Consider the following 25,752-nt stretch of genomic DNA (forward strand, 5'->3'; position numbering starts at 1 on the left):
TTGCAACTGTTCTGTTTGTTTTGCTTTGATTAGATATTTTAATTTGCCCTCAGATTAAAACAAAATACGCAACACATCTGAACACAAGCGGATCTACAAAATTGTGTGAATTTCAAACTCACTCCAAGTGACGCTGCGTGAAAGTACACTTAAAAAGATCACCGAGACACCCTCAGCCTCCATTCAAGCTCTTATTTTGATAGCTAACGGAAGCACGTTGTTGCCCATTAAATTCGATTGTCTAATGAAGAAAGGAAAAAACGGGAGGAGGAATCAGGTTAGAGTTTCACAGTCACCGCGATGAGTCGCAGTCGCGCAGTGAGTGGGAGAGTAAACACTTCATCGGGAAAACTTCCTTGCCCGTCGCCGCGAAGGTAAAACGTCAATATTTGTCTTCTTTGTACTTTGGTGTCTAAGAGGGTATGCAGCAGGGAAGGTGAGCTTCTTCACCTGCGCTTCAAACTGACGTCCGACGCTGGGGAAAGTTATTGAAAGAGCGAGACCACGCTTCCGGGTCCGATTTTCACTAAGTTAATCGCTTTAAAGGCAACGAACTTACTTTTCACTCTTCAACTTCAATGCATTTATTTGGATGTCACTGTCAGAGCTCATATAGACAAATAATAGACCAATTGTACTGATAGAATCGCACCTTCACGCCTATGGACAATTATGATTGTTCAATCAATCGAAGTTGACTTTTGCAGAGGAGCTGGGTACACCCAAGACTGCTCACCAGTCAATGGCAGAGCACATTTCGACTTTAAACAACCATTCACGACTGAAACACTGTGGGAAAATTACAGTGGGTGACTCACTGCACATAAAGCGATTAAGCACTGCTCATGTACCGATGCACTGCGAAAATCGGGTTTTGAGGCTCCATATAGTGTGCTTTAAAAAAACGCACACAAAAACATTGCGTGATTGTCAAGAAATAATCAGGTTGCCACAAAGAGAGAAAAGTGTATTTAATAGGCTGCTTGCAATCATCTGTTGCCTTTTTTCGGTGACCTTGGCATTTCGGTGACAGTCTCTCCATGCTTTGCTTTCTTACCAGCTGGTAAATATGAAATTATAGTGACGCATTATTGTAAAACACTATATTTACTGTATTGAAACATGCATGGGCGGCACGGTGTACGACTGGTTAACACGATGGGCTCACAGCGCAGAGGTCGTTGGTTCGATTCCGGCTCCGGCCTTCCTATGTGTAGTATGTATGTTCTCCCCGTCCCTGTGTGGGTTTTTTCTCCGGGTACTCCGGTTTCCTCCCACATTCCAAAAACATGCATGGTAGGTTGATGGAACACTCTAAATTGGCCCTAGGTGTGAGTCTGTGAACGGATGGTTGTTCGTCTTTGTGTGCCCGGTGACTGGCTGGCAAACAGTTCAGGGTGTACCCCGCCTCCTGCCCGAAAACAGCTGGGATAGGCTCCAGCAACCCCCCCCACACCCCCATGAAAGTTGATCACCTATTGATCGAGTCATGTAGTGATCTCAGTTACTTAAACATGACGGCCTAGTTCTTGATGCATACTTTGGTCTCATGAGTGACGAGAAAAGAACTCCCTGTCGTGTTCTGACACGACTCTCTAATTGTTGAGTTCGTACACTCGCGTGCTGACACGAAGATGAAAAAAATGCAGAGGAGATAAGATCTGGTGAAAATCACTTTTCTCTATATATATGTGTGTGACAAGCCATTTTTTGTCTGCCCTAATGACTGATTTATGTGAGGAAGAGGAAGTCACATGGTCATCATCAGGAGAGAGTGTTCATGTGTGTGTGTGTGTGTGTGTGTGTGTGTGTGCGCGTGTCTGTGAGTGTGCTATCAAAGTCGATCCTGGTCACTCTCCTTTTAACCCAAAGACAGTAACATTGTGAGTTACTGTTGTGGCGTCAAACTGTAGCCGTTAAAATAAAAATTGTTAAGTCGCAATTGAACATTGTTAATTCTTCAAGATGGCTCAGAAATGTGGTCTGACAGAATTTTTTTTCCCACCTCTCCAGTTATTTCCCCCCTCTGCATTAACACAGCTTCCACCAAAATAATAGAAATATATCTAAACCTGATCCCTGATAAATTAGCATTTTACAGGCGGATGATCTTTTGTTATCCTCCTAGCGCCGAGGCAGTTCGTAAGCAAATCTGAGAGTCCAATAATGTTGTGATGTCGGTCCTGAATGAGTCAAACAAATATTTTCAGTGAACGTGCCGAAGGCAGTAATTTTTTGGACAGATTGGATCATATGTTTTTGGCCTAAATGTAAATATTTTATTCTTTTTTTTTTTTTTTCCAAAAATTGGCATTGGCCTAAAAACAAGATCCGTATTGTTCACGGCCTAATTATTTCTATTTCCCTTATGTGGGGAATACACTTAAATTTGCATCAGTTTCTCCAAGCTAACGGCTAAGATTACACAGATTACACAAAGTAATGTGTGAAAGTAATTGGTGAAAGGTATTTTCCTCTCTGTGCCTATCATTATTTATGAGGAAATGTGTTACATTTCTTCAATCAAAACTATTCCTGTTTTAGGTTAGTCTAATCCGATACTGAAATGGCAAAAACATATACGAAACAGGACAACTTTATATTGTGAACATTACTTTGTTTTCACCATTGTGTGTGGGCGAAGCGTGACGGCAAAGTCTAATCACACATAAAAACGTATGGTATGGAAAATTCAGCACCGAAGTCGGTTTCAATTATCGATAGCTATCATGACAAGACACCCAAAAAAGTCTCCTGAAGCCGTGTCTGGGTCAAAGGAGGTATTCAATTTTAAACTGATGCTCAATTCTTGTGTGTGTTCCATTGCTCTCGCACAGGACTGGCCTGCCCAGTAGTTTTTTTTTTTTTTAACTAAAGCCATGTTGTTTTGCTGTAGTCATAATCCCCATATTTGGGTCGGGCTGCAGATCTGTGAGGCAAGCGCTTTGCTCGTTTTGCTCTCCAGACGCCGTGCGGTGAACAGGTTTTGATGTGATGTACGCTTCGCAGACATGCGGACCACTGAGTTCTTGAATCTGACCCTCCTGGCATTTACATTGTCAAGAGTTCTGTCATTTTGAAAGATGGGAGGAGTAAAATCTATTTTTTAATTTTTCATTAATTTTTATTATTGTTTATCTTGTAGAACAATTAGTTGATTGATTTTGTAGATAATAGCATAGAAATAATGGCAGTGAAAAAAACGACGTTTAACAATTTATTTTACAGAATAACTATTGTCATTAATAATACTAAAATACAAAATTGATAAAGTTAACTATGTATATTGCATACGCATTTTAGCTTTTTTGGGTTCACAATTTTGACGTAAAAATGTTAATTGATTCATTTAGTGTAAATATTAAAATGTTTACATTCGTGCAATAATCAAATCCCTCATCTATGAATAGATTAAAAAAATAGTTTGAAATGTAAAACAAATCTCGTTTTTGCCAATGATTTAGCTCATTTACTATTGTTGAATTCGTAAATTATTATAAAAAAATACAAAAATAATAAAAATCTTAATCTGTGACTGAGGTAAAAAAAAATCTAAAATGTTTATAAAATTTAACCTTTAGTATTTATTCATTGATGCCATAAATAATGATTTCTTGTAAATAAAAAAATGTAAAACATTATCAAAATAATACATTTTGCCAAGCGAAGTTTAATTATCTTAAATGTATTCTAAATCATGCGATTTAAAATTTTGAATGAATGCCTATTTTGTCATTTTAGAACTTTTAACTTTTTTTTTAACCTCATTTATGACTTATATTTGGAAAGAATATGAATTCATCATTGTAAATAATTTAATAATCAATAATTGTTTGATTGAATACCAGGGAATGATAATAAATCCAAACGATACTTTCGAAAGTTTTCCCACCCGGGCGCTACACACTGACTTGTCCCGTGTCATGTTACCCTGGTTGCGTCTTTTGTTTTGTAAACTCTCGCCTTTGTTGTGGTTTCTTTTTGGCATACAATTTACTTGACTTTAAGCATTCATAAGACTACAAACGATAACAAATAGTCAACAGACAACACTTTGCTCACTGCTACTTTAACAATGCTTATGCTTTTGTGTTTTTAAGATGTATTAAAAACAATAACAACAAATAAATATTAACAATAGAGAAGTTCTTTTTATACTTCATCAAGAATGTTAAAAATGTAGTTTTGTCATTTAGGTGAAGACCGACCATTATTTTTGGCTTTATAAATAAATATGAACTTCTTTTTTAAATTAAATAAACAAATTCAAATTTTAAGTAATAAATATTAACTTGCTTTTACACCAGACAGACAATTAAATCATGATGAATTGTTGTCTTTACATTTTAAATTCTTTTTATATTAGTATGAATGTTAAAAATGAAATTTTTGCATAATACCTCAGTAACTCAAGACAAGCCCGTTTTTTTTTTTAAATTGGTTTACTCGGTAACTAACAAGTTCTTTTTACGCCTGCAAAGCCATTAAGAATCTTAAAAATGTGTTGTTTGCACTACGTCTTGTTTAAGTAAACTGACAATCAGTGATACAAATATTACAGAATTTATACAGAAACTTTGCAAATGTATTTATTTATTTATTTTTTTATTTGTGCCATAGATGTCCGTGAGCACGCGCTAAAAGAAATCAGGACCCCGAGAATCCCATCATGCTGCAGCACTTGCGACAGAAGCTGCGGCGGGACAAGTCGGGCGTGGGAAAAAAAGGGCCCGCTGCCTCCCGACTGGAAGTGTCCGCCTTTGACCACCGCCTGAGCTCCTCGGTGCCCGACATGCGTGACTTGAAGCGAGACGTCTACAGCCCCGTTTCCTCCTCGCCGTACCTCCGCAGGAGTCCCGCACCCTGCTACAGCAGCCCTACCACGCCACTGGCCGATCCTGCCCGACGAGGTGGCTTAGGGCTGGCAGGAGGAGGAAGAGGTGTATCAACAGGGAGTGAGCACACATTGAGCGTGCCTGTAGATCACACAGACTGGACGTCCTCTCGGGAGTCGGTCAACAGCGTGCACATGGAAGATGGCTCCTCAGTGTGGCGACGGCTGTCAAACCGAGGCGGCGGCGGCGGCGGAATGGAGGCTGAGGAGCTGGCTCTGCCCGAAATGATGACTGTGTACAGCCCGGACGGTGCGGACGACTCCTCACAGGTAAGTTTTGGAAGAAAGGACTTGTGTGGAGAACTGAGTGCGTGTCTTGGACCGGGGTCTCGCAAAGTCTCTAAGAGGTACAAATGAAATGCAGTAATCCCGTGCATATTTGCGGTTAACTGTTCGCAAATTCTCCTATACGTTTTATTTTTCTGTGGAGACTTTCTACTAGTCAGTGGAAAAACTCACCTGTTTTATGGTCTTTCTCCTGTCCAAATTGGAAAGTTCAATGTTGAAGTGATGCACCTCGACTGAAAGATTGCAAAAAGTAAAAGAAGCCATCAGAAAAATATATACTTGTGTCAAATAGAGCCGCCTGAAATGTTACAGTAATGAAGTATTTGTATTTCTCTACTTGCCGCCACTACCCACAGCCATCTCATTTCCTGCAAAGCGGAGATAGGGGGATGATTGGACGCCCCAACGATAAACGGTTTGGAGTTAGTCGTTAGTGTTTTTTTTTCTCTCTGTTGTAAAGTTAAACACGCACTATAACAAAACGCTGAGGGGGAAAGTATTGCAAAACAGTCAAATGTTTTGCCTGTAATTCCAATATTTATTATTGTATTTTTATGAGGGACCAAACAACTGTTATTTTATTCCTTGCATTTTTACTTTTTATTTATTATCAGCTGATTAATTATTTATCAGAATTTTCTAATGCCCAATACCAGAAATGGCATAAAAAATGTCTATTAATCCAGCTCTAAAACAGACATTCAATTAATATTGAACACAACAGCGGTTAGCATATCGTGGGCTTTCAACAAGCGTTCTTGCTTCTCACTTGGCCCTGACCTGGTAAGAGGGTCAGATGACATGTGTCAGATGTGTTTGCTCAGGACGTATCCCGGAACACAAGATTTTCTTTTAACAACACAACTAAGTCTGCAATTTGATTCTGCCGCTTCCAAATTATGTTTGAATTCCACCGTAACAATCATCCCTTGGCGGCTTTGAAATATCCCATCCAGCAACTTTCATTGTCAACATTCCTTCGCAGGTGTGTGTATGTTTTTTTGTGTGCGTGTGTGTCTTGAGGCTTACTTACAGGTTTACTTGTGTACTCTGCATAACCTTAAGCCAGACTTGGAAACACTCAAATACATGTTGTTGGTCGCGATCAACACGTGTGTACAAGCAGAATTTAGCTGAATTCGACTTTTGTTTTGTCTTGTGCGTGAGGCACCAACGGTTTGGGAGCGTGGTTGTGGGATGGGCTGGTTGAAAACACCTGTCGGAGCAAACGATTTGCTGCCTAGACAGGATGCAGTGTAAACCAATGGCTCGTTCACACTGGCCTGGGAAGCCGAAGTATTTCCGCCCTGGCTTCATGCACCCGCCTTAATTTTTTCAAAATTGCCTACATAGTTTAAAGTCTAAATATACTCCAAACTGTCATGCTTATGTTCTCGTCTCAGTGATCCATAACGTCATCATTTAAAAATATAAGTGTTAGGTTTACTTGGGCACTTACTTTACAGTACATTGAGCAGCTAACCAAAAATCTGCATCAGATTTTTTTTTGTGTGTGCTTTTTAAAAAAAAAAAAAAAAGAAAGATATATATACTGCCACATTATTCTATTGGCCCATTGTATTAGACTCTATTGACTTTGCAGTTGTGCAGAATGTAAAGTTGAGTCGGGTGATCCCTCACATACTGCGATCTAGGGTCATGATGTAATGCCCCCAATGTTTACAAATCAAACCTCAGTCTTTTCCCGTTTGCCGCCGTTGTTCGGCGTCTGAGCGATATGTAAGCTTGCCGTTGAGCAAATAGCTTTGGCACAGGAACAAAAGCCAAGTCATTGTCGGTAAGGTATCTCGTGTCACCACCGCCGCCGCCCAGCTGCTCCTGTGGACATTAAAAAGCGGCTGCTGCTCAGAGCTTCTGCTCATTTGGAAAATGTGGTCCAATTCAAAAAGAGCAGCTTGGGCTGTTTTGCAACCACACCTTTTGTTGATATGATGCCAGGTGAGGAATTCTTTGACAGTTTTTGTCTGCGGCTTTGCTAATAAAACACTGAGCTCATGAAGATGCCAAAGAATTATTCACGTGAATATTGGATCACTGTGCATATGTTGCTCCCTCCCCGGGATGTTTGGCATTGGTTGGAACTTAGCGAAGCATTTGAGACCAAGCGTAAAAATGATGGTTGCGATTGTGCTGTTCTGCTCCTTGTGTGCATCTGCGAATCGAGACGATCGCTTTCTTATCTGATGCCTATGTCGAGTTCTCAGGATATTCTGAGTTCAGTGTTACAGTGCGAAAAGCGATCTGCTTGTTTGTTTGCAGATATATGTTTTCTATTCAAATCGCACTCCTTGGTTTGTTTTCTTGCGCTTCCTTGCGGCATGGCAAAGATGGTTGAATATTTGCTGAAATGCTTGAGAATATTTGTGTTCTGAGTCGGTAAACATTATTTCAATAGATATATTGCCCCAGCTTGTAATCGGATCGCCAACAATGATCGGTTTATTTGAATTGGCTGATTGGTGAGCTGCCCAAAAATCAGGATCATGTAATACCGACTTTAAATTTTTATTCTGTAGTTTTTTCTTCTTCTAAGACTTTTTCTTGAAACGTTATTGCTTGTCTCATAACGATTATCGTTCTTTTTTTAAACGTCTTTCTTTCTTGTGATGTTTTCTCCTCACAATACTTTTTTTTTCTACATTTGGCATCACCATTTGCGTTTTCTCAGAACTTTACTACTTTCTTTGTCTTTTTCTTCTATACTCTTACACCTATGGTTGAAAATATTTTATAGAGCCACTTCATTGCATTTTTTTTTTTATTTTATTTTTTTTTAGATTTTTAATATAAATGTTGGTGAAATTTCAGAGGTAATTTAAATTTGGAAGTTATGATGAAACAAACTCACTCTAGTGTGTGTGTGTGCGTGTGCGTGTGTCCAGTGTGACATGGAGTCTCCCAGCGTCTTCGAGGGCGGCCGAGAGTCTTTGAGCTCTTTCCTCCTCACCATCAACCTAAAGGAGGGACGCAACCTGGTCATCAGGGACCGCTGCGGTAAGAAGACAAAAACGTGCTTCTTTATGCTAAAATTGCCGACTCTCTGTTCAATTTCATGCATGGGTCTGGAAATCGGCTTATTTTTTTCCGTCTCAGCTGTCAACGTCACAACAAGGAGACAAGCGTTGTAATATTGTTTGGTTGGTCAGTTCTGTTGTCTACAACAGCGACCGAGTGCCACCAAAATTCAAATGCACATTACTATTTTTGTCCACTTCAACCTGTGAAAGCATAAAAACAATATTTGGGATTTTTTTTCCATCAAAGGTGAGCTCATATGAATCCAAAATACCGTGCCGATCGATTCCCCCCTTACACAGGCTGAAGCGGACGAAAGCAAGAATGCGCACATGAACCCTGACTAGTTATATTTTGGACATTCAGCTCCGCCAAATAATTGTCATGAAGCTGCTGGTAGCCAGGATGTTTACACCCCAGCTCCCAAGGGTAACAAACAGTCGGTGGTGTTAAAATTGCCAGCAATTAGCTTTTGTCATCAGTCCCTGCCGTGACTCCCACCAAGACATGGAGGGAGGGGAGGGGGCGTGGCCATACAGCTCATGACCTTCAATTTTGGCTGGATGATCCCTTTTTGATTTCCAATGTTGATAAATGTTTCTAAACGTTAAGCTCGTTGGCGTATTCAGATGTTAAAGTAGCTCATACAAGATAAATGCTTCGAGATGGTAACTCTGAATGGAACCGTTTTAAATTGTGGGGGAAAAAAATTGCATTGATTTATCAATCCTTATCATCTTTCTTGCTGCTTATCACTTCTTTTTGCTTTCTTTCACAACATCTCTGCTCTCTTATCATTTATCACGTTTCACTTCATCTCCTTTTTCCTCACACTCGCCCATCTAATAATCTTATAATAAACATGTAAGTTTACTGTACTTCAGCACTTGTTTGATATGAATTGAAACTATCCACCCAAAAAAGTCTGTCGAAACAATGGCTTTAGTTAAGCGAGTTACCTTGATGCAAATCTCCTTGAGGTTAAACCCCTCCGCTTAAATAAATATTTGTCCTGGAAACCCAATTGGGAACAGGAAGTTGGTTATCTGCAAAATAGATGAGTCCTGCGAGAAAAATCTTCAAAACAGTCTTTCAGGGTTTTCAAAACAATTGACTGGGATTTGTAAATTTGCCGTAATGTTGCCTGTCAAATGAGTGACTATCAGGAATGTGAGATAATGTCACGGCGTGTCAGCGATGGCTTAGCTGCAATGTTGCTGCAGGTGAGATTCCAGGTGGCATATTGTAAGCTGTCTGAGCCTCGCCCCGCTACTGTATGTTTACCCTTTGTCAGAGAAGATAATGTTGAACATGAGACCAGTGGTCAAAGTCCAACTTTTCTTTGTTTTGGCCGGCTAGTTTGTTGACACAAAAGCTGAGCGTTTGTTTAATTAGCCATTTAGTTGTTCATACAGCACTCGGGTTACTGCAGCAAAACCATTAACAAGCATCATTGTTCGAGGATGCATTGTTTGACTTTCTCGTCCCCAAAAAAACTGTGTCATGAGTGTTATTGAAAAACAATGAAAAAGTGTTCATTCAGGACAAATAGTTTTTGATGTTTATGGAAAAAAAACAACATTGGAATTGTTAATTCTATAAATTCTCTTAGATGGTTAGAAAAGCTCTTAGTTCATTGAAGTCCAATTTGGCAAATATTTAGAAAATACCTTGAATTTGAAGAATTTGCTGCATTGCATTGGTGACTAAAATGAATTTGATGTATAAAACATGTGTATGTGGTATAATCAAGACTCTGAACTCTTGCGTTTTCACCAATACCGATACCAAGTGCAGATACCGCCAGAATTAATGATATATACGGAAAAATCCAATTAACACACTGACAGGTAATTTTTAACTAAGACCTTTCTGTCTGTCTGACACGCATGATGATGCACTGATGTGTCAAATGGCAACTGTGTAGCAACAGATAAAGGCAAAAAATAAAAATCTGACATTATGTAAGGTTTCTTCTTTCTATCAGTTGCTGATATCAACATGATACTGATACCCGACCTCACAAAATGTTTTCAATGTGTACACAAAATGTACATTTGAAAGATTTTTTTGAGTCACCTTTGATCTTTCACCGAAAATGTATGAGGTTAATTGAAAGTGTAAGTCTTACAGAAGATGTTCGGACGCACTGTAGCCCACTGCTGTTGCGTACTACAACCGTTAGATTGACTGGTCAAAGATTAATCTGCAACAGAAGCAAAAACAATGTCAGCGTAAACAAATAAGATTGCTATGTAGTATGTTAATTAGAAAAAGAAAATAAATGTGGCTTGGGTTAGCTGTAATTTTACTGTGGGAGCAGAACAGGAAGTTGCTTCCCCTCAAACAAAAACATTGACTTGGAACGGGGAGTCGTTTTCTTTTACTGGAAGCCACATGTGGTAACTTCCAGTTGACGTTGAGAAACAACATCGAACTTAGTTTTCTTTTTTTCTTTAATCCAAGCTATACTTAACAAGTAGGCATTTTTTCCTACTTTTTTTTTTCAACATTTATTGTAAACTCTTGTGCTCTTGGCTTTGTTTTGTAAACTATTAAAAAACAGTACAAAAGTCATCAATGTATCTTAATGTGTCAATTTAGTTCTCAGTGAAGCAAATTAGTCTTCCATATAGCTAATATACTGTACCATTAGATTTGTTGTTTCAGAAATTCCATAATGCTCATTAAAATCGAATGTTACTACGTACAGGGCATACCTCCATCAAGGCTGAACTAAGAGTAAAAAACAAAGAAGAAAAGACTATATTGACACCCCAGCGGGGAAATTTGAGTGTGTGAATGGAAACAATATATAGAGCTTTGCATTTGTGTTATTTGATTAGCAGGCTACTTCCTGGTTCACTGAGGAGACAAATCAAATGCGTGGCTCCATCAATTTGGTGGAGGTTGGACGATTCCAATAATGCCATGATCAGGTTTAAAAAAAAAAAAAAAAAAAAAAAAAAAGCAGTACCCTTATCTAGCTCATTAACAAAATGGAAAGTTCCCTCATTCACCATCCCCGTTTAAAGTTTTGTAGCCATTCAATTTATCAATCTTACATGAACCTACTATACATTATGTTTTTTATTTTTTAATATTCAGGCACCAGCGACCCATATGTGAAGTTCAAACTGGAGGGTAAGACCATCTACAAGAGCAAAGTGGTCTTCAAGAACCTGAACCCTAATTGGAGCGAGAACTTTTCCATCCCCGTCCGGAACCTCAGCCAGTCGCTGTACGTCAAGGTGGGTCACCCTGACGTTCCGAAACAAAAACGAGAAAGTGGTTCATCTGTCACCGTGGTAACTGTGGCTGTGACAACACAGGTGTACGACCGCGACCTGACCACGGATGACTTCATGGGCTCGGCCAGTATCCCCCTCAGCGACTTGGGCCTGGACAAGTGAGCCCTGTCAATTTATTTTGTTGGATTTTTGGATGTTTATTAAAAACACATTTTTAGTTTCAAGACTTTAAACTCTCTAGGTTCAATGAAGACTAAATTGTCTTTTTTCACAAAAAGATTTGTTAAATATGTTAAGGACTAATTTGTTTTTGAAAATGTATTTTTGGGCTCAAAGAGACTTAATTGATGGCTTAAAATGATCTTTGACCTTTACAAAAGAATCTTTGTTCGGCACATTTTAAATTTGCTCTTTAAAAAAAGAATTCAAAACTAAATTATCTTTGAAACTACGACCAATCTGGAATTTTGAGGCAGATAACTGATTAATCGGCTGAATAATTTAAGAAATATATAATGCATAGTATAAGAATGTAGCTTAAGTTTTAAATTGTATTCATTCCTCGATGTTTCCGAAAACAATTTTGTTAATGATAACGCACAAAAAAAAATACATGGTATAGCAGAACCGTGATATAGCGGGAGATCTCCCCCAATTTTTTCTCACTTTTATGAGACACTTTACTCATTCCACTTGCTCTTCCTATTTTTCCATCTCGAGGGTGAACGAGCTATGTCTGCGTCTGGACGACCCCAACAGCCTGGAGGACGACATGGGCGAGATTCTACTGGACATGAGCCTCAAGCGCAGAGATGGCGATAGCCGACGCGGACCAGTATGGGGCGCCTTTGCACGCCTTTGTTGCATGGCTTCTAGCGGCAGCTTGTTGTTGTGCATTGTCTTGAGCATGTTTTGAAAGGCACAGTTAGCCATTTAGCATTAGATTTTTGAGGATTCAGATATCGGAATCTGAGCTGACCACAATTTGGGGTATGCACTACCGACAATAAATACTGAAAAACTAAAAGAACTTGACCCGTGTATAAAACTGTAAAATGTGTGCCCGCAACAGGTTTAGAGTGGCAAATCTTAACATCAAAAGGAATGTTGTGAAAATGACCGGAATTTCCCTAAAATATAAAAATTAAAACTTCTCATATTATATTTTTACGTGCCTAAAATGGATAAAGTAATATTAATAATGTAATAAAAATGAGTTAAATGTCCCTGAAAACTTACTTTAAAAAAACAATTATGTCACAAATGTAAAAATAAAAATGTACCCAACTCGTCAAAAATAAAAAAACAACATCAATAGTTTTCTTAATTCTAATTATAATGGCAAATCTTATCATATATAACAGTTGTAACATTACCTTATCCGTGTTTTATTTAATATTTTTTAGTCATTTACCGTTTTAAAAAGCTTTTAGGTTAAGTTTTATAAAATCTTTATGACGTGATTAATGATAAGAGGTATTTTCATTTTGCTCTGTTTCATTTTCCACAAATTTACCTTGTATTTGTTTTGTGTGTTACGTAAGTGCTAAGTGCTGCATTGTGCATCCCGTGCCAACTAACCTTGTCTGTGCTTTGTCTTTTGCACCTAACTTGCATGCTCCGATCCGCAGCGCTGGCCACAAATCCGAAAACGCAGTAGTCGGGTAAGGCACGCCCACACTAACAGTTTATCATCACGTGTAAGCATCGTCATTTCTGCTCAAAGGAGCCCAATAGAAGACAGTCACCGTTTTCTAAAACTAAATTAGGCTTAGTCAAAAATTGTCGCCCGGACCAAATTTTTCGATGTTTCATAATAACTAAGTGGGTTAAAATTTAATTTGATGTTTACAAAAAAAAAAAATGTTTTGTGACGAGTCACAGCTAAATTGAAAATATACGTTGGATTATTGATTGACTTTTTTTTATTTTTTTTTTATAAATATTTGTTTTGATTGTGCAGTTTGGGAAAATCTCTCCTAGGATGTTCTGAACTCCTGTTTAGTAATTGTGTTCAGGTCTTAGGTAGAAATGTCCATTTAATTAGAGAATAGTTTGGTATTGTCTGTGATTTATTATTATTTTTATTTTTTGCAGTGAAAGTGACACCCAGAAACACAATGGCCCTTTTTTTTTTAGGTACACCGGCCGTGTTTACTGGTGTTTGACTGCTTGCATGCTTTTAGGCGGCTGTTAAACCCACATGCATGTCTGCACAACTGCCTGCTTCACCTAGCATGCGTGTTAACACATTAGGGACACATACACGGTGGAGTGAGATCCACGAGGTAGAAGTGGGGAACGAGAGTCAGTCAGTGACTTGACTAAAGTCCGCCTTCAGTCGGCAATTTTAGAACTTCGGGCTTACTTGTGTCAAATTTATGAAAGAGCCAACTTCATTGTGACTATTCAGGAGACGTGACTTAAACTTGGACTACTTAAAGATGCTTTTGATCAAATCAGGGAAAATAATGACTTGCCTTGCTTGAAATTCAGTGTGGACTCAACTCACTTAATATGTTGAGTGCAGTAACTTTCGGACTTGCAAGAAACTTGAATGTTGAAACTTGACAACTACTTCCGACTTGCACATTTGTAACTTCCTCGCACCTCTGCCAGGAGTAGTCTAAGGAGAGCCGATTGGCTAGGTTTCACTAGCACTCCATCTCCCACAGTTGGCTTCTTTCCAGCAGAGCTCGCGGCTGTCTGAGGGTCTGAGGAGGAGTCAGCTGTGGAGCTCAGTGGTCACGGTGACGCTGGTGGAGGGTCAGGACATTCCCGTTGACTCGCTCACAGGCCAACTCTTTGTGCGCTTCCGGCTGGGCGAGCAGCGATACAAGAGCAAGGTAAACCCACCGTCCATTATTTACCATAAATGTATGAAACAATTGTTTAATAAAATTATTCGTTGCATTTTGTTAGCTTAACCAAATAATTAATCAATCATTTAAAAATTATTATATGAATACAATTGACAATAGATTACTCGAGCAGTTATTTCATAAAATTTATGAGTGTTCTATGTATATGGACAATTATTTTACGAATATTTTCTTACTTGCAATGAATTAATTACTTATCTAAGATGTATTAAATACTTAGTGTACTGTATATGTAAAATTGTTCTACTAATATTTTTGGTCATATTTACAATAAAGCAACAACAATTTATTTAATCCGATAATGCTGAATGAATAAATCCACTATAAAAAAAGAAATGCTTTAAAAAAAGCAAAAACAACAAAAAAAAACGGAGCAGACCAAACAAGGTTTTCTTTGCGTGCGTTTGTGTGTGTCTTTTTCCTCCCATGCAGAATGTCGACAAGGTGTCCAAGCCTCAATGGAGAGAGAGGTTCAACTTGAACCACTTCCTGGACAGCAGCAGCATCCTGGAGGCAGAACTCTGGTCCAAAGAGGGGCGACGAGCTGAGGAATGTTTGGGAGTGTGAGTCTCTGCATGCTGACTTCTTCTGTGTACGTTGGATCTGCTTCAATTCCATTTGATTACTCACGCAGGTGTGACGTGGATCTTTCTGGCGTTTCCAAAGATGAGAGACAGCTCTTCACTCTCTCTTTGGACTCGAGCCGAGGACGTCTGGTCTTCCTGGTCATGATCACCACCTGTAGCGGGGTCTCCATCTCGGACCTTCCTGCAGCGCCCCTCGACGAGCTGACTGAGCACCAGACCCAGCTGGACAACTATGTCAGTACCACTTCAACTGCTCTGTGTTTGTCTCCACCAAGGAGATTTTCTCCTTCTTTGGGCAGGAATAAAAAAAGACTTAAATAATAATGTCATAAAATAGCCTGAAATATCTTTGTATGGGCAAAAATGTAATGAAATGTAATTTAAAAATTAGCAAGAAGTTTCTCAAGTTTCTCGTAATTACCAGAATTTCTCTGGCCTGGCCCTTCTTTAGAAGGCCACTAGATGGCAGCACTCGTCTGAAAATTATTGTAATGTGAGGTGGACAGATGTTGTCCGTTGTGTAATAAAATAATAATGTCATACAAATGATTAGAATTTTTCCAAGATGTCCGTTTTGGCAAACATTTGTTATTTAAAAACTGGCATAATTTCTCCAAGATTTTAATTTAAAAATATGCAACACGTCTTCCATGTTTTATTTTTAATGTGATAAAAATAGCAACATTCCCCAAAGTGCTTTAACAAAAAAAACAAAAAAATACGTGAAAAAAAATCTAATATCCGGCCTTTATAATGGCAACACTTTTAACCTAAAATTAACTGCTGTTAAAAATATCTAAATGTCCCCCAAAAATGACGTACATTTTTTTCCACATTTGAAAATACATAATAAAGAATAATAAATAATATAAGCAATAAAGTGTTTTTTTATTGACTAACATATAATCATAATAATAATGTCACATTGGCATCGTACATGGTGCTCTTTTCAGAGCCTTCAACGCTCCTTGAAGAACCTCAGCGACGTTGGCTTTCTCCAAGTCAAAGTCATCAAGGCGAGCGACCTGCTGTCTGCTGATCTGAACGGTAAAACTCAAGCATTTGTTTTCCGGTTATGTGGATAACACGTTTCATGGTGGGAATGCTGTGCTGTGCATTTGTTTTGCGTGGCGTAGGCAAGAGCGACCCCTTCTGCGTCTTGGAACTCTGCAACGACAGGCTGCAGACGCACACAGTTTACAAGAGCCTCCAGCCTGAGTGGAACAAAGTCTTCACCTTGTCAGTAGTTACCCCAAAGTTATAATTTTTTTCCATTTTATTATTGGAATCCCACTCACTTTCTACACCTTAATATTTTAATGTCCATAAATGACACAGATTAATGCAGCTATTTTTAAATATTTGTTTAAAAGAATAACTTCAATAGAGCTTCATGTAAGATATGTAAACAACTTGGTGGCAGAGTACGAGTGACAAGAGCTCATTTGAACTGAAATCAATGTCAAAATCTTGTCTGCTTTTGTGCCGCCAGTTATATATCACAAAAGGATACCGGATTAGTTTTTTAATCACAATTAATCCAGCCGAGCATGTGGGTGAGAAGGATAAATTGTGTGGTTGTTGTAGTTGTACAGAGAAGCTCACGTGCCGTGCGTTAGTAGCATTTCTAAAAGGACAGTTTGGGAAACTGTGTTTTCTCACAGGTATGAATAAAATATTTGGTCCGGTTGACTTTGACTAATGGAGCAAAACTTAATTTCTATCCTGCTAGCTAACATTTAGCTTTTTAGCAAGCTATCCACTTCAGCATCAAAAGAACACGAGTGTGCCATTAATCCGAACAACAGAAAAGTCGAATAATTAGCCTGGCCCTCAATTATCATTTTGATTCCATTTAGTCTTGTTTTTTTTTGGGTTTTTTTTTTTTTCCTCAATGAATTTACCTGTTAAAATGTATTTTTTTTTTACAGCCAGTGTTCTGCCTCACTTCAAAGCAATTTGCCTCTTGTGACAATTGGCACTTAACACATTTAAACTGCAGCGTCCAAAAGGAAGGTCTAAACTCCTCATTGAAGCCAGTGAGCCTGTTTTCTCAAAGCCTTGGGCAAAAGACAAAGTTGATGCTAGATACTCCCGTGCAATTTAGTCAACAACAATCATTTTAGATAGAATGTGAAGTAGCTTTTTGATTTTCATTCATAATAGTTATTCATCCACATATTAAATATTATGTAATTCTGATTCAACGTTTTCGCTTAAAAATATATTAAAAGGTTATATTGTTTCATTAAAAGTAAATTATACATCAAATCTACAACTTGTATGTTTGGGGGGGCTAAAATAGTAACTTCAACATGTAAAATTATTGACATATATGGAAACAATGTTAGTTGACACCACAATGCAAGTTGTTTGTTCCTCCAAATATTGATGAGTTGTTTTTATCTTTAAGTTGGGAAAATACAAGGGATAATTAAATCCGTAAACTCTAATTTCTTTTATGCGAGAAAAGCCAATTTTCACGTGAGCAAAGCTTGAAATATTTTGTTTAATTGGCCAACTTCAAATCTTTTATGGGTTTGTTGCCTCAAAATTTGGAGTTGACACAACTTAAGGAGTTTGTACTGTTGAGGACTTTAAATCATTCCTCCAAGTTATTAAATGTACTCAACAAAATTGTTGATCATTAAGGTATGCGACAAGTAATTCAAACATTAATTAATCCACACATTAAGGAAATTGGATGATAAATGGTCACCAAACAAAATTAAGCTACTAAATAATGAACACAACAACAAATTTTGAGAATCAATGTGCACATGAAGTATGAATGTTAAAAAAATTTAAAAAACAATGAGGACTTTAAACAGAAAATAATGTTCAAAAAAGTAATTCAGACACCAACTATTGTACATAACAAGGAAATTGACTGCAAATAAAAGATGTAAACAAAACAACGAGGAATTGCTGTTGTGTGTCCAAAGTCCTGTCCAGGACATCCACGAGGTTCTGCTGGTGACCATCTTCGACGAAGATGGAGACAAAGCTCCAGACTTCCTGGGAAAAGTGGCTATTCCACTGCTCTCGGTACAAAGCCGCCTCTCGTCACGTAGCGTCGGCATTCCGTGTCACGCCGAGACGTGATCCGACGCGACTGGCGGTCCGGTTCACGGCCCGGTCGGTCCCGCGCCCCCGCTGACCCTTCTTGTGTTTGTGCTTGATGCAGATCCGCAGCAGGCAGCAGATCACCATGCCCCTAAAGAAGGAGGACCTTAGCGCCCCCTCCAAAGGAAACATCACGCTGGAGATGGAGATCCTTTTCAATCCCGTGAGTGCACATCCGGAACGTCAGGACTCCTCAAAGCTATGACCTTCTCTAACATTTTTTTAATATTTGTAATCCAGATCCGAGCCAGCATAAGAACATTCCAGCCCCGGGAGAGAAAATTCATGGAAGATAATCCCAAATTTTCCAAAAAGGTTTGAGATACTTGTAGCTAATTTCTTTCAAAGCAATTTCCTAAGCACAGCACTGCCAATAAACAACTTGCCCGTAAAAGAAGTCACTAAACGCTACTTTTGGTAAACACAGTAGATAACGTAATGCTTGTACTGTCACCATTTGAATAAATGAACGTCTCCTATTTTCAGTAGAGGTAGAATGAAGGACCTTTCCCCAAATAAATGTCTGGTCAGGTGTGACACTCTTGATCAATCTGCTGCCTAGCCTTTTCTCCCCAACATCAACCGACGGTACTCTACTGCACTTTCTTTCAATACAGTAAATAAAATGTCATTTGTAGAAATAAAGCCCCCCCCCCCCCGCAGAACACGACGTACTCTTAATAAAATCCCAGTATATTCATATTTTCACCATGAATATATCACAAACTATGATCCGGAAACGGTTTGATATTATTGTAAACGTATCTTACAACATTTCCCCCAAAAATAAATGCCTTACAGATAATTAGATTTTGATCAACGCACCAGAAGTGCATGTGTTCATGCGCATGCGGTCAAGGTGAAGACTTCAACAGTCACAACCCGGACGAAATTTGGCTCCTCCCAACATAGAAATCTTGTCTGTCAGTCAACATGCAACAATTCAGTATGATACGGTTTCTATTGATAAATATAATAATGTGAACTACGCACATTGTTTTTTTAATATTGTAGTAATAATCATGACACACAATGCCTCAGTCACTTCTTGAATGCCACTTTGCATACGTTATGAACGTTATGGTGCATTTTTAGTTGTGTTAGGTCTGAAGGCCCAAGTCCGAAACTCACCGCCCACCACTGGATTACCGCAAATGAGTGGATCCAATCCTCGCGTAAAGTGGTAAAAGCAAAAGCGGCCCGCTGCTTTGAATTGAGCCTTAATGGCCGCCAACCGTGCCGTGTTCTGCCACATTAGTTTGATATACAGTGTGTGAGACAGGGTGCCAGACCGGGTGCCTGACTGTCTGTGCTCCCCACAAAAGGCTCATTGTTGCCACACAATACATCGCCCGCTAACGTCCAAATTGGCTTACAGTGGCTGTGACGTGCGCTGCGGCTCCTATTGCTTGTTTTCATGTTGGACAAAATCAGGTCATATTTCTGACGCGGAACCCTCCCTGCCCGACCGCAGTGGAGCCCGGATGCCAAAACTCTCCACCGCCCTGTGTGGACCGCCAGCTTGATGCTAATTTACTCAACATCATTGATGATTTGTCAGCAATGTAGCTAACATTCATCTTTTTGTTTATTGGAGCTCTTAACCAAACACATTTTTGTGAACAAAAGAGTACATTTTAAGTCAAGGACGAACTCAACCAGCATCACCACCAAGACTAAGCAAGACAAATTCGAGAGTTGAGAATGAAACCTGCACCGGCCTTTTAATCATGTTTTAAAGTTGCTTTGCAGGTTCTGGCCAGGAATGTACTGCGAGTGCAGGCGTTGTACCGGGCCATCACATCCACACTGCAGTATGTCAAGAGCTGCTTCCAGTGGGACAACGTCCAAAGGAGCCTGCTGGCCTTTGTGGTGAGTTTTCGACATTCACTTTTGAAGAACCTCTCAAGTTACACGTTTGGTACACTACTCAGTTTTTGGCCATTGCAGGCAGCACAACAGTGTCGGGGTGAATAGAGGGGGCGGAGCTATATACAGTGCAGTGAGTTGGTTGCTGAACGGTTGTTTCCAGAATGTAAACCTTGGCTTTGATTGGAGGTGTTTTTTCAAGTGGACGAAGCTCTTGAGTTTATTTATTTTTTTTAAGTGGCAATTTAAAATGTATTCATTCAAGTAAATCAGTGGCATTTTTTGGAGTGGACAAAGCACCTGCCATTTGTTTTTTTTAACAGTGACGTTCAACAGAAGCAATGTGTTAAAGTGGATAAAACATCTGATGAAGAGTTTAACTATGGGACAAAGCACCTGTTGTTTTTTGTTCTTGTTTTTTTTTTTTTTTTATAAAGAGGTCAATATTTGGGGTGATGTATTTATTCCAGTGGTAGAGTTGTGGTGAGATTTTTATTCAATTGCAAGAAGTTAAAAAAACTAAATAAAATAATAATAAAGTAATATTTACAAGTAACTTAGATGCAAGGTGTCAATTTGGATGAAGCATCTGTTGAAGTGTTTTTAATCTTTTTTTCATTGAATCAGTTTATTTAGAACTGAGGTCAGGTGTTTAAAAAAACTGTTGCTTGGTCCAATTAAATAAGTTGTTTTATTGAGGCTAGGCATTCATGATGAACCCTAAAAAGTGATATTTATTTGCAGTGTAGCGTTGATTTAAGTAGAGAATGCACCTGGCGTTTTTTTTTGTTTTTTTTAAAGCATTTCCTTAAGTGAGGCATTTAGCCATTGGAGTGGCTAAAGAACCTAGCATCTTTTTAAGAGCGATATTTACCCGAGACCAGGAATTAATTCAGGTATATGAAGACCTGAGTTTTAAAGAGACATTTAGTTGAAGTTCGGCATGTTTTTTTTTTTTTTTTTATAATTTATTAGGCTTTTAATTACCATGTTGTGTTTGTTCCAGTGGACAAAGTACTTGCGGTATGTAGAGTTGTTTTTATATGAGGAAAGGCATTTTTTCATTCACGTAGACGAGGCACTTGGCGTTGTTTTGGAGAAGGCATTTATTTCATCCCGCGACTTACTGCCTTCATTATCATTTTTGTTCCCACGGCCCCCTTGTGGAAAATTTCTGGAAATTTCCCAGAATCAGGATAAGAAATGATCCCTAGCTCCCTTTTCCAAGCCTCGCCGGGGATCCGGAATGTTCCCGTGAAGTCTTCACAGAATGATGACTCTATAATGCGGCTTTTTCTCTGTTTTTGTAAGCCGAATGGATGTGGGCGGTGCTTGGCGGAAGTCTAGTCAAGGGAGATAATGACACAGACACTGCACGGCCATCTGCTCTCATCTTCTCACACTAAACGCCTCACCTTTTATTTCCTTCCTTCTTCCTAAATCCCCGCTTTGGCTCGGGTCCCTCGGATTATCGCCCTGGCCTGCCGCGCTTTCCTCCAGCAGCATTAAGTTGGGAGATTCCGCCAGTAGTGACATTTGGTAGCCTTTCCTTTTCTCTCTTCTTTTCTTTTTTTTAAACTGTGGCATGTGTTTCCCACTCTGCACATGAAACACAAGTCAATGATCACAATCTTTATGACCCGGGGATACTTTTACAACAAAGCGTGACTTGGCCTTCACACAACAAGTGAAGGCTCTCTCGGAGGCCTGGACTTCAAAAACACCAAATTGTGGCTCCATTGGCCTCTTAGGGACTGTCGCCACTTTACGCTTTCAGGCTCCTAAACGATTTCCAAAAACCGAACTTTTAGGTTTCAAATGGCAGAAGCATCTTTTAAAAGAAGTCGTTTAATTGAGGTGCAATGCTTAATTGATGAAATACCTCTACATTTTTTGAAGGGGTTAGGCCGTTTACGACATTTTTTAAAGATGTGTATAATTTATCCAAGTGAACGATGCATTTTTCCTTTATTTTAAAAGAGGAGTATAATTGTGGTGACAAGTTTAATTATTCAAGCAGATGAAGCACCTGCTGTAATTTTCAAATGTGTTGAATTGAGCCTCCCAAGTTTTAAAAACAAACACACACTCCAAAAAATCTCTGTAATCATTTGTCAGGTGACTTGTTGCTAGGCAGAACTCCATGCACCGCTAAAAAAAAAAAAAATGGTCATACGCTCATATTTTTGCAGGCAGCTCCGAGCAGAGAATAGAAAGGAGAAGGAGTCAGACTAAGAAAAGCACTGAGGCTCAGAATTTACAGGAAGTGGTAATGGTCCAAACATGAAGTGCTGTAGTTGCTGTTCTGACATTGGCTGAGTCATAATGTGACGTGCGTACAGGTGTTCCTTTTGATGGTGTGGCACTGGGAGTTCTACATGCTGCCCTTCATCCTGGTCCTGCTCATCTCATGGAACTACTTGCAGATCTGCTCCGGACACGTCAGTCAAGACCTGGTGAGTGTCACTGTGCTGCGGTGCCTTGTTTTTTTTTTTTTTGGTTTGTGTATTTTTTTTTCTGTAATTGAAGAAGATAAGGTCATTTTTATTTCATATATCTTTTTAAGAAGGTGCTTTATTGTGGTGTAGTTGACAAAGCGCCTGGCATTTTTAACATCAGGTGTCAAACTGAGGCGAGGCTTTTACTTATTTAAGCAGAATCGAGCACCTGGCGTTTTAGTTAAATTGAGGCTAAAGTTTTTTTCATTTAGGTGGAAGAAGCGCATGGCTTTTTATGGCGTTTAAATGTGGCGAGGCATTTATTCATGTGGAAAAGGCACCTATATTCTTTTTAAGGTGTTTATTTATTCCAATAAGCAAAGCACCTAATGTTATTTCACAGGAAGAGTTTAATTTAAGCATGGTGTTTATTTTTTCAAGTGAATAATAATAATTACTAAGTTATTATAGTAATAATTATTCAAGTTGACAAAGCTCTTGTCTCTTCTTTATCAGGCATTTACTTTACTTGAAGAATATATTCATTAAAATGAAAATGCACCACTTTTTAAAAGGTGTTTATTTTGGTCAAGTGTACAAAGCCCCTGCAGTTTATTCAAAGCAAATTTCAGTTTATTTAATTCAGGCAGGAATTGCTTTTTCCAGTGCACAAGCATCTGGTGTGTTTTTAGAGGAGGCCTTTCATTTAGGCAATTCTTCAGTTGGACAAAGCGATTATTTGAGATACGGATTTGAGAAAATTCTTCCTTCACTAACGTAAATGTTGGCCATGGTTCTTCTCAGAGCAGTATGGACGTAGGTGATGAAGAGGAGGATGATGAGAAGGTAATGAATAATAATCACCAAACTAATAAGTACTCAACACCATGTGGACAATGCAAGTGTGTTTATTTGCATCGCTGATGTCAGGAATCTGAGCGTCGTGGTCTGATGGAGAAGATTCACATGGTGCAGGACATCATCATCAGGCTTCAGAACTTCCTGGATGAGGTGGCCAACTTCGGGGAGAGGATTAAAAAGTAACTGTTACTTTTTTTTTTCTTTTCACATTTTACGTTTTGATGTTTTTGCCAAAATGGTTTGTGTATTTTTGTCGTTCAGCACGTTCAACTGGTCCGAGCCCTTCCTGTCCAGTTTGGCTTTGCTGCTCTTTGTCACGGCCACCGTGCTCACATATTACATTCCGCTGCGCTACATTGTTTTGATATGGGGTAAGAGGCACAAAAAAAAAAAAAAAACCTTTTTAAAATGTACTTGTTTATTTTTAACTTTTTGTTTTTGTTTTTTTTACGATGAGTTACAAGTGAAGGGGCTACGATTTCCACATTTTGTGATGATGACATAAAAAATGGTGCAACTCACAAAACTGAATAGAATAAAATATTTTATATAAAGTGGAGCCTTAAATTATGAATGCACATTTTTTGCATTCTCCAGATGACTTTTAAAATTAGATAAACATTATTCAAGTTTTGCTCAGTCTTGATTTAACCTCATTTTGACATCACTCATATTTACCGTTATTCTACCGGTTATTAAGTAAACATTTATTCAATGCCACACTTCTATATTTAACCTTCGTGCTCAAAGTTTACGTAATATTTTTAAATGAATAGGTGGCTTGAGTCATTTATCCTGATAGAAAAAGAAAATAATTAGTGTGTAAAACAATGGTTCATTGTAATAATATAATAATTAGGTGTTTAGTAATATTGCTTTATTTAATTTCTTTCCCATTTGTAAAGATTTTTGTTGTTAGCCCCCCCATTCAAAAACACATTCAATTTTTTTTCAGCATTTTTTTTTTTTTTTTACAAATATTTGGGTTTAATTTTCACCCCCTTTCCCCTTTTCCCTTGCAAATGGGCGAGTTCTACTGTACATAAATGTTTGGAAATGTAAAAGGGGGGCAGAAAAGGCAAGGTGGTCCCAAGTGTGTGGGATTAAAGAAAAAAGTCGAAGTGACAATGTGGGAAAGGAAAGATGTCAAGCAGTAATTGATGTTTAGCCGTGGTTTTTATTTGTGCGCCAATGTAGTGCTGAGTCTTAATTACACCTTTTCTTTTCCCCATTTTATTTGATTTTTTTTTTAATAACAGGCATCAACAAATTTACCAAGCGATTGCGCAACCCTTTTGCCATTGACAACAACGAGCTGATAGACTTTCTGAGCAGGGTACCTTCAGATGTGCAGAAGGTGAGTTGGACCGTTTAGCAGCGTTAGACCCAGACAAAAATACAATTCCATCTCATTTATCACTTGCCTCTGCGTAATTAGCTTCATCTTCATCATTCTGGAGTTTTACGGTGAAGGCTTTTATTTTTGCAAGATGAGACCACCATGACCTACATGTTAGTTTTTATCAAATCATGTCAGGGTGGTCACGAACAATAGATCAACAATATTCTACTTTTCTTTGGAATACAACTTTTGCTTTTACTTTGAAAACAGCTCTGGAAGATCATTCAGCTTTTGTTGACGTTGGCGCTGTTATTGTTTTAGTTTATGTTGATGTTGTTCTTTCTAGGTCCAGTACAGCGAGCTGAAAGGCGTCAAGAAAAAGAAGACAACGTAAACTGACAGACTGAGCACCCGCCCACCTTCTTTGGAATATATTTTTTTTTATGTACTTTGTACTTTTCAATACTTTTGTGTTCTGAAACCCCACAACAGCAAAGGACAGACTTGTTTACTTTTCATTTCCTTTTGGATGGTTTCTTGTAATATTTCATTTGCTGGTTTTTACACACCCAGATGCACATAAAACCTAAAATACATATTATTTATTATTGTCTGGCATTCTAACAGCAATAAATGCAGTTTCACACAAAGTGAAGCGTCTTTCTTCTTGGTGCTGGTGACTGTCCATCGCCTCTTTTGGCCGTCACCAATAGCAATGAGACACTGGCGACGTTCTATGACATCTGCAGCCCCCGATCCCAACGTCCCAATCCCCCCCCCAAATGAAAGCGCGAGGTTGTGTTTTATGAAAATTAAGTCATGACATAAAAGTGATTTCTTAAAAAGTTGTAATTTCAGTAAAAGGTTGACAATATACACGTGATACAAAATGGACAAGCAGAACAATTTGGAAAAAAGTTGATTAATAATAAATTCATTGTTCATAATCTAAAGAAAATTGTCACTTTTATCGGGGACAAAAATACATTATGTTGCAAATGCAGTTTTAAGAAAACTTGTAAAAAAAAAAATTTTAAAAGTTGCAATTCGAGATGTTAGCCTTTGAGGACAAAGTCTTAATTTTTACAAGGACCATGTTGCAAATTCATCAGTTTGTGCTCGCCTTGTGTCACCTTCATAAGGTCGCGGAGGTGGTCGCTCGACAGAAGGCGTGAAGA

At 38.6% G+C, this 25,752-nt stretch overlaps 1 protein-coding gene across 5 annotated transcripts; it reads left to right on the top strand.

Annotated features, from left to right (window-relative positions):
* Positions 1-259: 259 nt before the first annotated feature.
* On the top strand, positions 260-25,224 carry mctp2b (multiple C2 domains, transmembrane 2b). Of its 5 annotated transcripts, none has more exons than XM_088296398.1 (22): positions 260-374; positions 4,621-5,164; positions 8,086-8,197; positions 11,327-11,469; positions 11,551-11,627; positions 12,190-12,304; positions 13,101-13,133; positions 14,160-14,315; positions 14,784-14,914; positions 14,986-15,172; positions 15,892-15,985; positions 16,075-16,177; positions 17,884-17,986; positions 18,126-18,227; positions 18,305-18,379; positions 19,817-19,936; positions 22,276-22,389; positions 23,176-23,217; positions 23,302-23,411; positions 23,494-23,603; positions 24,492-24,589; positions 24,921-25,224. In XM_088296398.1, the coding sequence occupies exons 2-22, from the start codon at positions 4,670-4,672 to the stop codon at positions 24,966-24,968; spliced, it is 2,568 nt and encodes an 855-aa protein (XP_088152524.1). In that variant the 5' UTR covers positions 260-374; positions 4,621-4,669; the 3' UTR covers positions 24,969-25,224. The 5 variants fall into 5 exon arrangements, with proteins under 5 accessions (XP_088152524.1, XP_088152526.1, XP_088152527.1 ...); XM_088296400.1 differs by having other exon boundaries at positions 14,163-14,315; XM_088296401.1 differs by lacking the exon at positions 13,101-13,133.
* The last annotated feature ends 528 nt before the right edge of the window (positions 25,225-25,752 follow it).

The sequence above is a fragment of the Idiotropiscis lumnitzeri genome, chromosome 5 (genome assembly GCF_059441095.1).
Source record: "Idiotropiscis lumnitzeri isolate Australia: NSW breed Sydney's pygmy pipehorse chromosome 5, RoL_Ilum_1.0, whole genome shotgun sequence".
Classification (NCBI taxonomy): Eukaryota; Metazoa; Chordata; class Actinopteri; order Syngnathiformes; family Syngnathidae; genus Idiotropiscis; species Idiotropiscis lumnitzeri.

Excerpts from the sequence above, each read along its gene's own strand:
- mctp2b (XM_088296398.1), top strand. The coding sequence starts at position 4,670 with ATGCTGCAGCACTTGCGACAGAAGCTGCGGCGGGACAAGTCGGGCGTG. Across the intron at positions 18,380-19,816 it reads ATCCCAAATTTTCCAAAAAG|GTTCTGGCCAGGAATGTACT; the intron begins GTTTGAGATACT and ends GTTGCTTTGCAG. Across the intron at positions 23,604-24,491 it reads CTACATTGTTTTGATATGGG|GCATCAACAAATTTACCAAG; the intron begins GTAAGAGGCACA and ends TTTTAATAACAG.